Genomic DNA, 14865 nt, shown 5'->3' with positions numbered 1-14865 from the left:
GACCCCCGGGGCGGGGCCAATTTTGACCCCAGGGCTAAAATTTGAACAATCTTGTTAGAGGTCTACCAGACAATGCCTTATGCAAAATATCTAAGCTCTAGGCCTTTTGGGTCTTTACAAGAAGATTTTTCAAATTCGAACACGAATATTAAAAGAAGCGACATAGTCATTAATAAATAAGACGGTTTTTCAAGCGCTGGTGGTAAAGATATGTATGTTGCTCGCGTCCGTATTTACCGAATTTACCGTATTTACCGGTATTTACACTACTATTATTTGAAACTCCAATTATATACGATACACAAATGTTTTTGTTGTGTTTGTTATGATAATTTTGTGATATATTAAAAAATACAACAACTTCATAACTGTATTATACAAAATGTTATAATGTTTTGAATGTAATACTATTATGTGGTTTAAACATTATCAAAATATCTAAAAATTTAATCACTTATGTCTTTAAATCGTGTATGCAGCGTTTACACAATTGAAATAAAATATCATACAGAGAAAAATCACTTATTCCTGTATTGTTCCTTAAATTTGCAAATTGAAAATATATTGTACCTTATAATCCTTTGATATTGCACTTTCGTGTTCAATAGAGTACACTCCCAAGAGCCTAACATACTCCAAAGAAGAACAGGATATTCAAACTGTCAAATGTGAGTGGCGCATGATTCATTTTAAAGAGACTTGACTGAACTTCTTTTTTACATGATTGGACTATATATATATGATTTCAAGATTTTTGTACCATTTGATGAATGTTTTAGGTTAATAGCTCGTGTCCAAAATTGCAGATAATTCCCTCAATCCGCTTTCTACCAATTATCATTTTAATTGTGTAAAATGGCCCGAAAATGAAAAGCACTTCAGTACTTTGCACCCAAATCGGGTAAGGAACCGATTTTTAATTTCACTCGTCATTCATTTGCAGAATTTCCATCATTTCTAATTCATCGCTTGGTCTTTGTAGGAATTTTAATTTTTATATTTTTTACGTCTCTTGAATTTAACCACTCAAACACGTATATCTCTTTAAACTTATATATCATAAATTAATATTATAAATGAAGTGTATGATAAGTATTGCTAGACGCGTAACCGTTTGATAACTTTATGGAAAATATATTATAATAACAATTTGTTGGTCAATATTTATAAAAAGTCTAAAATATTGTGGAGAAACGATGATTCCTTTAGTCATGAGATATTGACATTTTCAAACCTCATCAAGTAATGTTCACGCATCATTTGTACGAATTTCTCCTATATTTAGAAAGGTTTCATTTTTCAAGCGATTAATACCTTAAAAGTGTGAATTATTAATCACAATTTGTTTATTCCTTTCAGTTAAATGAAATATTCTTTCAAATTTGAGTTTTTTTAGTTTTAATGTGTAAACAAGAAACTTGAGCTTTCATCATTTAAAAAAAGACTGAAATATAACAAAACGGCTGAGATTGAAGATTATAATTATATAGAGAATGGGCAACTGTATTTAGATATATGAAACACACAGTGTTATGATTATGGAAGAAGTGCGTCAATGTTTATGAAAATTCGCAATGTCCGTACATGTGTACTTAGAAAAAAAATGTTATACGAGTTATATTGTAAATGTGTTAGTTGCAAAATATGCATATGATTTCTTTTATCATTTCAGGACATTTTGTTACGGGTATTTCAATTACATCTGAGATTGCATAATACAGAAGACAAAACGCCCTTGCGAATGAATTTTTACTTGAATAGGCGCCTTGAAGTGTAAATCGTTGAATAGATGTACGGTAACCTAAGTCTGCGGGATAGTTTTCGCATTCCTGCGTCACACCTAGCAAAATACACCTCTCTTACTTAATCATTTTGACAAGTAGTTAAATCGGAAGTTAAAATAAATGTATAAAAATGTTTTAAAACTTAAAGTGACAAGGACTTTTGACTGAATTGAACTGGAGCAGGTAATTACAGGAATATTCACTACTTCTGAATTTAACACGTGAACCAATCTAATGATTGAAATAAATCATTAGATTTTTAACAAATTGAGTGGGGTTCTTGTTATCTTGACTTTATATGTTATACTGTTGATTTATGCTCTTTTTTCTTTAGTTTCCTTTTTTAGTGCTTAAAAGAGGATAGATGCCACAGATTGTGTCTCATTTTCAACAACAGTTTAGTTTACTGATGATCAGAAAGAACAAATCTGTATGTCCTGAAAATTATGCAAATAACTCTAAGAGCGTAACATTATTTTCAATACATTAAAGCCTAGCTTCAAATGAGAGTATTTTGCTAAATGTCATGTTTCAAATTTAATTCTTCCAGGGTAATGATATTTGAAATAAATAATTATAATTTGAAACAATTAATTCTCTATAACTAAAAGCCAGTATGTCTAATACAGATTTAGTTACGCAGTATTCATGAATGATAAATAAACAGAGTAAGGGAGGGAAGGTGGGGGGGGGGCAGAGTTTGAACAAAGAAAATGCTAATTTAGTAAAATATTTAAAAGAAATGTAATCAAAATGGGAAGCACTAAAAAGCAATTAAAAACATTCGAACACTGCATGATTCACAACCCCACCCTCCCTCAAAGAATATCATTTGTGTATGACCAACACAAACTGGTTAATATCTCTGTCTCAAATGATATATTAAACAAAACCCTAAGCAATTTTAATTCAACAAATAAGTTGAAATAATTTTCATCTTGATTGTTATTTAACACTTATTAACAAAACATAGCTTCCTTTTGGTGACAATTATAATTTTAAAAAGTAGCATCGCAAAAATATGTGACAAATGAAAATTTGTCTGTTTTCTGCAGAATAATTCAATAATAATTTCAGTTGAATTATTATGAAAAGGGATAAACGTATTACAAACATTGTGCAATATTCAATGATTTGCAGGAGAATGGTACAAAACAAAAATTTAACACAGAACAGAACAATAAATAAATTAATTAAAAGTTACATATTTTCAGCTTATTTAATTCCAATACATTTTGTAGCTCTCTTTTTTGAAATGAAAAATATAAACATTTTGATAAATTATAAATGTCTTTAGGATTTCTACTTGTCATCAGTGATTCGATTTTCTTAAAGTAGGCCACCTACCAAAATTTTGTTTTATATATTGTTTCCTTAGGTTATAACAATTTTGACATATAAGGAGGAAATGAAACTCATTTTCAATTACATTCATGTTACATTTTTTGGCATTTTCTTTTTTCCAAAGGCGTTTCTTGGCAAGATTATGTGCTATTCGTATTTATAACACTTAGATATAAGTCTTGCTTAAATTCATTTTTGAAAATACAATAGGAAGATAATCTCCTTGAATTATTTATTTTTCTATACCAGTCTTGTTTATATATGTCCAAATTCTGTTTTTAAAGAAATGAAATTATTTGTATTAGCAGTATGAGTTAACCATAAATAATACATCTCTATCTCCTGACGAACAGATTTGATAAGGTAGACCCAATTTTCCCTGTATATGAATTTTCGATGTCAGCATCAATTTTAAGTATGTTGTTATTCGCTTAAGTAATCTATTTTCCTAGAGATTTATATTTTTATTTCAATTCTCTTTGGATGTCGGTCAAGCTCTCCGCAAAACCTTTTGAAAAGTGTTGACTTCCTAAAATTAAATACTATTCGTTAAAAAAATACAATGAACTAATTCAATATTCTTTGCTTCGTCGTATCCAAATACTTCTGCCCCATAATTAAGAATACACCTATCAAGACTATCAAATAGCTTGCATTTATCAACGACTTTAGTTCTTACTGATTGAATACAAAAAATAGATTATGGAGAGCGTAAAGGGAATGTTGCGCAAGAGTTTTTTGGTGCGATTCCAATAACCGTTCTTTAATAGAGTCATTCCTAAAGATTTGAGATAGGTTACAATTTCTAATGATCCGTTATTTAGCTTAATATCGTAAGAAGAATGTCTTCCTTGTTCAAAACTCATCATATTTGTATTTTTTGTATTGATAGTTCTACCCCAATTGAAACAATAGAGTTGTAAGTCATTGAGCATTGACTGTAATGCTTCAGGTGTGTGCGCAAAAATAATGTGTCGTCTACAAACACAGTAACAAAAAGTTTTATTTCACCGATAATAACCAATCCTTCAAAATTAGTATTTATACTTTTAACTAAATTATTAACGAAATAGAGAAAAAGTAAGCTAAAGCTGGGATCCACTTCTTTTGCGCCTATTTCAGATTCGAAGAAGGTGGATACAGAATTTTGTATTTAATTGCCGCTTTTACAGACATGTTCAATACGATATAATTATGATCTTTCTATCTTTTCAAAACTTTTTTAAAATCGACAAAGACTGAGTAAAGTTTCTTCCCATGAGAGAGTGTTTTTGTAATAACGGAATACAAAAGAATATACAATCGACTGTGGATTTATCATTTTGGAAGCCGTATTGATTTTCAATTATATTTGGTGCTTTTTGGACAATTTGGTTATTATAAAAAATTCAGAAGAACTTGTGAGTAGATTTTGAAATAATATATATCAATGTAATATCCCTGTGATTTGTTGCATCATCTATATCTCCGCTCTTAAAATTTGGTACTATTATACCTCTTCCCAACGAAATGGATATTCTCCACTTACATATATTTTATTCAATAGCAAATAGAGTGTTGTTGATATTCCATCAAATGAACATTTATAATTGTGTGAAATCACTTGCTTGAGCATGTATTACATTTGTTTATTATCAATTACGTTATGAGTGAGAGTAAGGAAAGATTGGAGCACAACACTAAAATGGTTGTTTATATTGCCTCTGAAAATATGGTAGCCCGGTCGAGCTTATCTCTGCAAAATATTGGTAGCCCGGGGAGAAATTTGGTTGTTACGGGCTATCGGACAATTGCTAATTTAGAACACTGTAATTTTAGATATCCTTTTAACTCTAAGAAAAATGTCTGATATAAATTACTTACTGTTTATATTTTCTAGAAAAAGTAAGTAAGCAAAACATTATGTTCAGAAATAAACTGCATATTATGATGTGAATACTCATCGTTTTACAAGCAAGACTAAGTAATTGGACCCCATTTACCTGTCGACCAAAGGCAGCGTGTTTTACGTAACTGTTGGGGAAAACAATTTGATTGTTAATTAAAGTGGTGACACTTTCTCTGTTTTTATCTGATATCGAGTTGTTAGAAGCAATTTGCAGTGATATATGTGTTATGTATACAACATATCACATGTACATAATTTATATCTGACCAGTTGGTATTTCCAATATTATCATTGTTCTATTTTAAGAACATTAACTACATGTATGTACTAGAACTTTCTTAACTGTTGTAGAAAAACTCATGCATTATATTTAGATAGAAACTTCTGGAATGATCTTTATTGTTGAAGTTGCTAGATTATTAAAACTGTAGTAAATGGAAGACTATTCTAGAAACTTCCTAGCTTAATATAATATAGAAGAGATTTTTCTTTCGTAGTATCTTTTAAGTCATCAGTGACCTTTTTAGTCATCAGTGATCTTTTAAGTCATCAATATATTTGGAGTATTATTCAACTTGGAAATTAAGTGATTTATTGGAGCTTGGATTGTTAATTATTCTTGTGGATTTTATTGTGGGAATTTATTCTTAAGTGTTCTTGGATTTAACTGTGCTATTCAAAAAGGGATCATTTCAGGATCAGACTAGACATTTGAATTTTACATTTATATTTGGACTTCAGGTATTTGTACACATACATGTAATTTGTTGTTTTAATTTTCTTTAGTAATTTTTCTGTAATAAATTTGTTATTGTTACAAGTTTGTTGCTGGATTTTCTTTCTCGTTACGCATGGCTCGTAACATATGTAAGAGTTTGATAAGACTCACTATGGTTATCTTAATACAAGCTCTTACCCATACATATCTTTAAAGATACATGTATTTTTTACAGCTTCTATAAATGGACGCATGTATATAATCCTATTAAGGCCTATATAAATTTAGTATTGCCCAAGAAGGAATTTTGGTTAGCTCAACTTTTAGCTTAATTTTCCCTTTAACAAAATACAATCACTATTCAAAGTATCATTATAAAAACATTATCAGCAAAATAGCATAAATTATAAAAAATGCAATTATCTTGAAATTCATGTAGACCTCCAAATTTGCACTAACAAAGAATTGACTTAAAGAAACTATTTTTTTCTAAGTAAGAAGCTGACTCCTAAGTTTACAAAGTGCATTTATGCTTAACATGTATTTTCGGGAATGCATAATTAAAGGGGAAGCTTTCTCACACATAAGGAAATTCAATAACGTCACACTGGTATTCAGCGCAGTGGTTTCGTCGTTTCACTTCTTTTGTCGATGTGTATCTTTTTAACGCGGGTATACATTAGAAAATAGGTCTAGACGGGTACTAGACAAAATAAAGAGAAAAATATAAAATTGATTGCTTACACCGATCGGGAATATGCTATAAACAAAAACGGTCCCTGCTCTGATGCAGTTTTGTCCACCCGTTGTAAAAGAAGGACCAGCTTTTTAAGCTGAATTTGATTCGTCATCATTTTCTGTGCTCTAAATTAATCAGTTTCAAAAAGCTTCCATATTATAGGTAAACAACCGGCTGTCCATTATTTTCTTTCCTGAGATATAACAGGATTTCTCGTTAAATTGGCAAAAATGTAAATAACCAATGTTTTTCAATAAAACTGAAAACAAAAAATTGGGCACTGAAATGTTAAGCATAAATATGTGAATGTTTTTATTTATTTTGCAATAATGTTTCATACTCGAAAATAAGTAATCGTGCTTTGCCATAGTAAATCATGCGTGTTACTCAAAATCATATAAGACCCGGCGGCTTTGCAGCCGAATGATACCGAGTTTTAATTTGGATAAAACAATCACAAAGAAAACACACTAAACACACTTTTCCAGTATACCTTTACCGAACAGAACAGAACAGAACAGATCTTTTATTTCTGATTTGTACATAGTACATCATCATATACATAACATAATAATATTTGAGTAACATGTAATTTTCAGTGCAATCAATATAAAGAAATTAATAAAATAAATAATATAAAGAGATTAATAATTGTAATTGTAACAATTGTCATTGTTCAGATATTTGTTATTAAGCCTCAGTTAAGTGAGGATGAACATATTTAAGAAGAAAAATCAATATCAAAACTAATTTTTAATCTATCATTAAACTTTATTTTTAATAAACTAAATTTTTATCTATCATTGAACATTATTTAACACTGTAGTTCTACTAGTCATAGCATTTTTGTAATATAGTGCTAATTTACATAGCTCATTTCTATTATTACTTTGCAGCAATGCAATAAATTTGTACGTACTTGGGTTAACAAAATAATATCTTTTAATATAAAGGGTACGAATACTTGTATACCCTGTATATTGTTTGGTTTTATTAACCTGTCAATTACATACTGATTACACGGTCGATGCACACAGTATATTAATCTTCGGTAGATTTTCGGTAAGTTCCGTGAGATGTACGCTGTACGATGGAATTTAGTTTAATTTGTATCTCTCAACAAAGTGTACTCAGCGTTATAAGCGCAATAGGGTAAAGCACGAGCTTATACTCTAAGTGCCACACGTGTTTTAAGTTCGAGACCGCGTAGGTCTATGTTTTTATTTTCTTATTAATACTTTCAACAATATTGGAGCTATATATGATTATTTTTATGTTGTTCGTTTTGTTTTATTATGTTTTACTTAATTTTGTTATATCTATATTCTTTTTAAATAACATGTTTTTAAGAATTCATGTTTAAAATTAAAACGGATTTAAATCAATAAATGTCTTTTCAATGCTGTAAAACACACTACAAACTGTTTCCATTTAAAATATACGGCAAAAATAAAGAAAGAGTACTAAACAATGGCAACAGCAAGGATCGAACCACAGACCTCTAAATTATCAGGCATTCTCTTAACCGACTGTACTATTGTGAATTAACGAAAACCTTCACATTAAGCTGGCGTGACTTTCAATCCATGACTAATATACTCCACATTAATTCTCGTAAACTACACGGACCAAACCGAAGTGGGATCGAATATTTAAATGAGTTCTATAATGTATGCATAATTGACAGGTCAATAAAATCAGACTATACCCTGTTAACATGACTGTATCGGTTGATCTTGGTCTGCACTTGGTGCCTCGATAGAATCTGTTATTTTGTACATTATTAAGATAAATTACAAAGCGACTGTAGCCGAATTTCATAGAAAGTAATTCCATTTTACCTATCAACTGTAGTCCAATTCGTTTATACGTTACTATTAGCAGTTGTTTTTTTTATTTGCCATTAACCAAAAACATTGATTTGTATAAAGTTTGAATGGGGGGAAACAATTTTTAATATTTTTTTCTTCTTTTGTCAAACTGACGTAATCGAAACCTTATATGCACACACATGTTGTACAGATTGTATGAATATGTATGATACAGGTACAAGGAACAAGGAAAAATCATGTAATTTGAAACTTCTAACTTAAAAGGCCCTTTATGCAGAGTATCATTTGGTTCAAATATCTTAAATGTCATTGAAATACAACGCATTATGATCATTGTGTTATACAATATCGGGACAGATATATAAATATTCATTAAGAATTCTTTTGTTATATTATAGACAAAATCCGAGTAAATAAAGATAACTGAAACACAGATAAACGTTTCTTCAATGTGAAATAACCTTTTTTATTTTTAATTGGGGTAATCTTATATGTGAAGTAATCAGCTTTTGTATACTAGTAATCAGACAAATTTATCTTAACTTATAATGAGCACATATTGATGAATAATAATTATATTCAATGTTAAATTATTGCAAAATATTTCAGGAAATTAACATTCGTTTCTATTTATTTCAGCTTTGTAATGGACAGAGCACAAACATGAATTAGTTAATCGCACCAGGTTGTCCGTTCGTTTTAACCAGTTCGCGGTACAGATAACTGACCAATCAGAATGGCGATGACAGAGATGCTTCAACATGATCTGTCTCGCATGGACGATTTGTCTGTTGAAAGCATCCAAAAGTGTCTGAAGGCGAGATATGATCGTGACCTTATTTACGTGAGTACACTTAAGCTTCTATATTAATGTTTTGTCAGGCATCGAAAGAAAAGGAAAAGAAAATACTTTTTTGATTTCCACATCTCTAATTGTACTGGACATGTACAAAAATTCATTTTCTTTTTATTGCATTGTCTTATATACACATTTCTCATGTTCAAATCCAAAGCCAACCTCTAAATATTACACAAACTAAGGAATTCATATTTATCAAAGTATTTTCAAAATATGGATTACCATGAATACGTATAATTCGAATATTTTCATTGGCCGATTACTGTTAAACTTTGAATGAACATATGTCATAGCATTATGTTACAAAACAAGAAAACATTTTGATACCGAATTATTTTTCAGGTTATTAAAACCGCTATATGGATCTATGTACGACTCTATGACATATCGACTCTTTGTTACCTATATCAGCATACCAAAGGGTGTAACTTGTGGTAAATGGCGGTTGACACTCTTTTTCTTTCAATATACCGTAAATTTGACCCATTTTTAAAATTGCAGATTAAGTAAAACTGACATAATATTTTGAAAGACCATCCACTCAGATAATATGCAGAAGGAAAAGAAGAAAAAAAAGAACATTTTATTATACTTTTACTAGTTATACATCAAAACTATCTAGAAATACGTATACAACATTTTGTCACGATTGGTATTAAAATCATTTCAGAATAATAAACGTTCAAGTTTAAACTTTAAGTAGAATAAGCTCTTTATCAGTTTGAAATTTGATATTAAATAACAGAAATCTTTCACTAAGAGAGTCACGCCCGGCAACTTTCGTTCCACTTCAAAATTGTGGTGTACGTTAAAACGAGCGAAAGACATTACCGAAATAGAGCGGAAGACATATTTAAACGTATTGTTTATGTTTTTGTCTTGTTATTCATTTAAGTTGTATTTTTTCGAAAAATAGAACATTTAGTTCCGTGTAGGATTATTTTAGGCTTCCAATGATCTATGCTGGAGAACTTTTTTCCCTATGAACAAAACGAACGTAATGCTTAGTCGGTGTACGGACTAAAATTATCAATAATTGATAGACCGAGTTATAGTAGAATTTATATATATATATATATAGTCATATTTATCCAGCTTCACATTTTAGTACGTCTATTTTAACTTTGAAAGATTTTATTTATAGAAATTCGTAGACTACGCTCTTTACACCAACTTAATATCGCCTTGCACCCAACAACCTACCTTTGACTCCACTACTATCGACAAAAATCGATATACAAATTTTAGAAATCCACCAAGAGTAGTTTATTTTGCACAAAAAGACTACTCTTGTTATGGGTTGATACGACGCCGTGTGCACGCGGCGTCTAGTAGATATGCATTCGCCTATTCAGCAATGGGGAAAATTTTAGATTTTTTTTTTGTGTATTTTTTGTTTTTGTTTTAACAACATGATAAAAATAACTTTTCTGATGTGCAACATGTCAATGAGCTTTTTTGATTAAAATAAACGTTTAAATAACGTGATAGTGTCATGTTTGAATATCATTTTCTTTTTATCAATTTAACTTTATTTACCCAATAAATAACGTGCCAATTAGCCAGTCTATAGTCGACCGTTCTAAACCTTAACGGTTGAGAGAGGTTACGACTGAGGCAGTGTCACTCACTTCATTTGCTCCTCCTCTGTTGAAGTACGGCTCCGCCTTAAGTTGTCGCAAAATTTAATATGATGCTCTGTATGCTAGCATCGAATCTTCGAATGACTGAGGGAAGAGAACCCTGACAACTCAATATCATTTCCCAACAACATTAAGTTGCAAGTTACAAAGCCTAAACCACACCAACTATCAGAGAGGAGGTTCTTTCTCTTAAACGTTAAGAAAGTACGCTTAGATCAATCATCAAGTTTTAGAGTCTAGTGACGGGAACCAAATTCGGACAGGGAACAAGCGGTATGACTTAAAATACGCAACGGATATTTTTTGGCGATACGGAATTTTTTTTTGCAAATAGGCAAAACGTGTGCTAATTCATGAAAATAGTTAACAGTTGAGTTATTAGACAGATTAACTGGGTGAAAAAGTACGTTCATTTTAAAATGTATCACAAATATTTACAATCTATTAGGTTATTTTGAAGGATTCTGTGATAATTGCTTTCTAGATTTTTTTACATTCTGTGGTTCTATACCTAGATACCAGGCTTGTGTTTAATCAAGTAAATTATTTTTTCATAATTGAGAAAACAATACGTAACAATTGATTATACGAAACAATTTATTCATAACTATAATTTGACATTACAGACATATTTTTGCTTTTTGTAAAATAACAGATCAGTTCGTCCGCAAAATCATTCGAACATCATGCAATTAACATTAATATTTAACTGCACATATTCTCGGCGCAACGAAGATATTTTTCTTTACCTATGTCTTAGACTTCAATTCATTTTAAGTACATCAATCATTTAAATTTTACTTGTTATCTAAAAATAGACCTTTCTATCTTTGTCGCAACAGACAAACATTTCAGAATTTCAGACATGCCATTACTTTTTTCACAAAAATATGCAACTTAATTATTAAACAACGTGCACTTACTAAGAACATAGAGAAAATTGATTAGTACTTCGGATATTCAACTGTTATAAAAAACGATTTTCAAGATTGCATGTGACTGTTCACATCATTTGGCGGCGTCTTTGATTGGAAGCATCAACATTTAAATTTTTATTTTTCTTAAACGCCTTTTCAAGAATTTCGAAGGGTAGAGCGTTTCCATGTTTGGAAGTTTGATATTAAACAAAATGTTTTTCACTTCGTCGGAGGAAAAAGTTTCCTCGGGTTTAATATAATTTTCTTTTTGTAACAGCTCCGATCATTGGGAGCCTATAACAATCCTACACGGATATACATTGATCGAGTTTTGAAAAAATATAACTTAAATAAATAAGAAGACAAAAACATAAACAAAAGATACAATAAGGCCGGTATTCCATTCATACGGGAGCGCGAACGTTTAGCGTGAGCGTGAATCTTGAACGAGAGGCGTGAGTTTTCAAAAAAAATATCTGTGTTCTTCTTAAATGTGTCAACAAAAAAGTGAAATATGAGCCCACTTAAAAATATACTATTATTTAAGCGAAAGCAGGAAACTCCAGCTTCGAGTCTATGAGCAAGGGGTTCATTTACCGGGACGCTGTAAAAACAATTGTCCAGATAATTAAAAAAACTTTTATCACAAGCTTCCAAATGAGACCAACCCCAAGTATCTAGCCATTCCCGTTTATGAAATACCTATTAGCAAACGACCGCAAATCAAATCGGTACCACAGAGATAAGAAAAAGCTTAAAAACTTTCAATTTATTGAAAATCAAACCAAGCTCATATCTATGATATTAACAATTAATTGTTAACACTTACGTTTTCCTTTATGACAACAGCACTGCAACACTAGCTTTCGGTATATCCAGCCATTGCAACAAATTTCATAGTACAATGTATCCAAAATCACTTGAATTCAGGGCCGGCAAAATCTGATTTTGACTAACTTGTCCGTTTTTACTTGAAGCATTTCCTTACTTGTCCGTATGATACTTATATAGTAAATTTTAGAAAATTTCCACTTGTCCGTACAGGCTGTGGCAATACGGACAATTGATTTCGCCGCCCCTTCTTGATAAAGATTCATCCAAACTTTAGAACTCTGCTCAATTCCAGTAGAAATAAATCCATTAACACTTTCTGTGAGTAACTAAAACCCCACGCGAGACCGCGTAACTTAAGGCCCATGAAATGAGGAAATAAATGAACCCTGCAAAAATGTGTTAAAATTCAGTCGACACATTAAACTTTACAATCAGTTTAAATCTCTTATAAAAACAAATACTTCGTTTGCCCAATATAATGCATGGCAGGTGTCAAAAGAGGATTAATGAAATAGACATCATTTTATGTTATTTTCATACTATAACGAACACGTGGTCAAACATTATTTAAATTTATACATATTAATTATGCTGAAGAATCATTACACTAAATAAATTACTTCCCTACTGAACGAAAGAAGAAAATAAAAAATATTTTTTATGTATTGTGATTGTTCTCTGTAAATGACTTGCCATGTACGTATTGCCGTTTTACAAATGTTAATTACTTATATACCTTATGTTTCTATCATGTATGATGCTCTGAGAGAAATAAAGAATTTGAATTTGAAAAAAAGGAATGTGTTTCGTTGTGTTGCAAGCTACACTGAAGCTTGTCCCGACTCAGAAACTACTAGTGCAATTTCATCCAAACTTTGCCGGAAGGATCAGTAATAAGTAAAGTTGTGCTAAAGGGTCAATGATTTCTTTTTAAAGTTATGGCCCTTTAATGATTTTATTTTTTTAAGTTTTGTTCGGACTCTTCACCTAAGCTAAAACAACATAACACAATGAAGCATGTAACAAAACAATAAATGAATTGAAAATAATGTTACTTTTTGCTTTACCTTTACAATATTTTGTCGGGTCTTGTAATACAAATGTTTAAAAAAATATTTACAAAATGCTTTAAATATTATTTCTAGAAGTATCTTACTGGCCTTCTGAAGAACAAAAATTGCAACTTTCATCCATAACATTTTTCGTTATTTTAGAATACAGGAGTTGAATTTTGTATAATATTGTGAATCACTTTATAGTTTAACATTAACTGATTTAAGAAATATTCAATCAATTTGCAAAACTTGGTAAGTGGGGACTTTTTTTCAAGAGCTGAACCCCGGTAAAAACAACACAATATTCCCGTTGTTACTCCACAGTGCACTGCTGTTCGCAATATATAAGTCAACCTGTTGCACTTATTTCCAAAATAGTGACTAAACCCTTAAGTCAGTTCGAAAATAAAAAAATAACATAACGGATAACTCAGTAAGTCAGAATTTACTAAATATCAATTAAAACAAAAACAAAAAGTACGTTTGACATTAGAAAAGATTGGCCGTTTTCTGGCAGCTGTTTTTAGATTTAAACAAAATACTTGAGAAATATGATCATATTGCTTAAGTTAATGAAAAGAAAAGGAATCATCGATAGGGTCATCTTTCAAATACAAATAGAATATTTACTGTTCAGTTCTAAATTGGAAAATAAAGATTCATTGTTATCAGTTTTCAAAACGCAACAATGCACATTGACAGCGATACTTCATTTAACAGATACAACAGCACATGCAGCGTGACTTTGAAAAGGCCTTACAAGTGTCGAATGAACGCATGATAGTTTGCCTGCTATCGTTTGATATTCAATCCTTAAATATATTCTCCTTTTATCCTTTTTATTCTTTTTCTGGCAACATTAACTTTAATACACTATAAGTATACTATAATATATATACATTGAATTATAATAACCTTCAAAATCATTTCAGTGATTATGTAATGCAAATCCCTTTATTAAATAACAGTAAGGGAGAGTCTTTAAAACGCCTCGTGTTCTTATCTCGTAACTTGAACCCGATTTTTAAAGGTTAATCTATATCGGGATTTTGGCAATGATAAAAAATTACTTAAACTTTTTTTTAATAAGATATGAATGAATATTCACTATGCAATGCTTGTACATTGAGTTCTTTTGTAGTCTTAAAATAAAAAAGGGGAAATTTTAAAGTAACAGTTTCAGAATTTTTATATTTTAAAGCTGATTTGTCTAGTAACGTGACAATTAATAGATATTTTTTGCGTCCATCTT

At 30.5% G+C, this 14865-nt stretch overlaps 1 protein-coding gene across 1 annotated transcript in view; it reads left to right on the top strand.

Annotated features, from left to right (window-relative positions):
• Window positions 1-1696: 1696 nt before the first annotated feature.
• The window catches only part of LOC132746862 (uncharacterized), a 61063-nt gene continuing 47894 nt past the window's right edge, over window positions 1697-14865 (top strand). Inside the window, exons 1-2 of the mRNA XM_060736135.1 lie at window positions 1697-1967; window positions 8945-9149. Of these exons, the coding sequence (XP_060592118.1) occupies window positions 9042-9149 (108 nt within the window). The 5' untranslated portion in view covers window positions 1697-1967; window positions 8945-9041. The remainder of the gene's footprint in view (window positions 1968-8944; window positions 9150-14865) is intronic.

Source organism: Ruditapes philippinarum, unplaced genomic scaffold, assembly GCF_026571515.1.
Source record: "Ruditapes philippinarum isolate M1 unplaced genomic scaffold, ASM2657151v2 ctg2866_1_1_1_1, whole genome shotgun sequence".
NCBI lineage: Eukaryota > Metazoa > Mollusca > Bivalvia > Venerida > Veneridae > Ruditapes > Ruditapes philippinarum.
The sequence above is the reverse complement of the archived record's forward strand: the minus strand, read 5'-3'. Positions and strand labels throughout refer to the sequence as shown.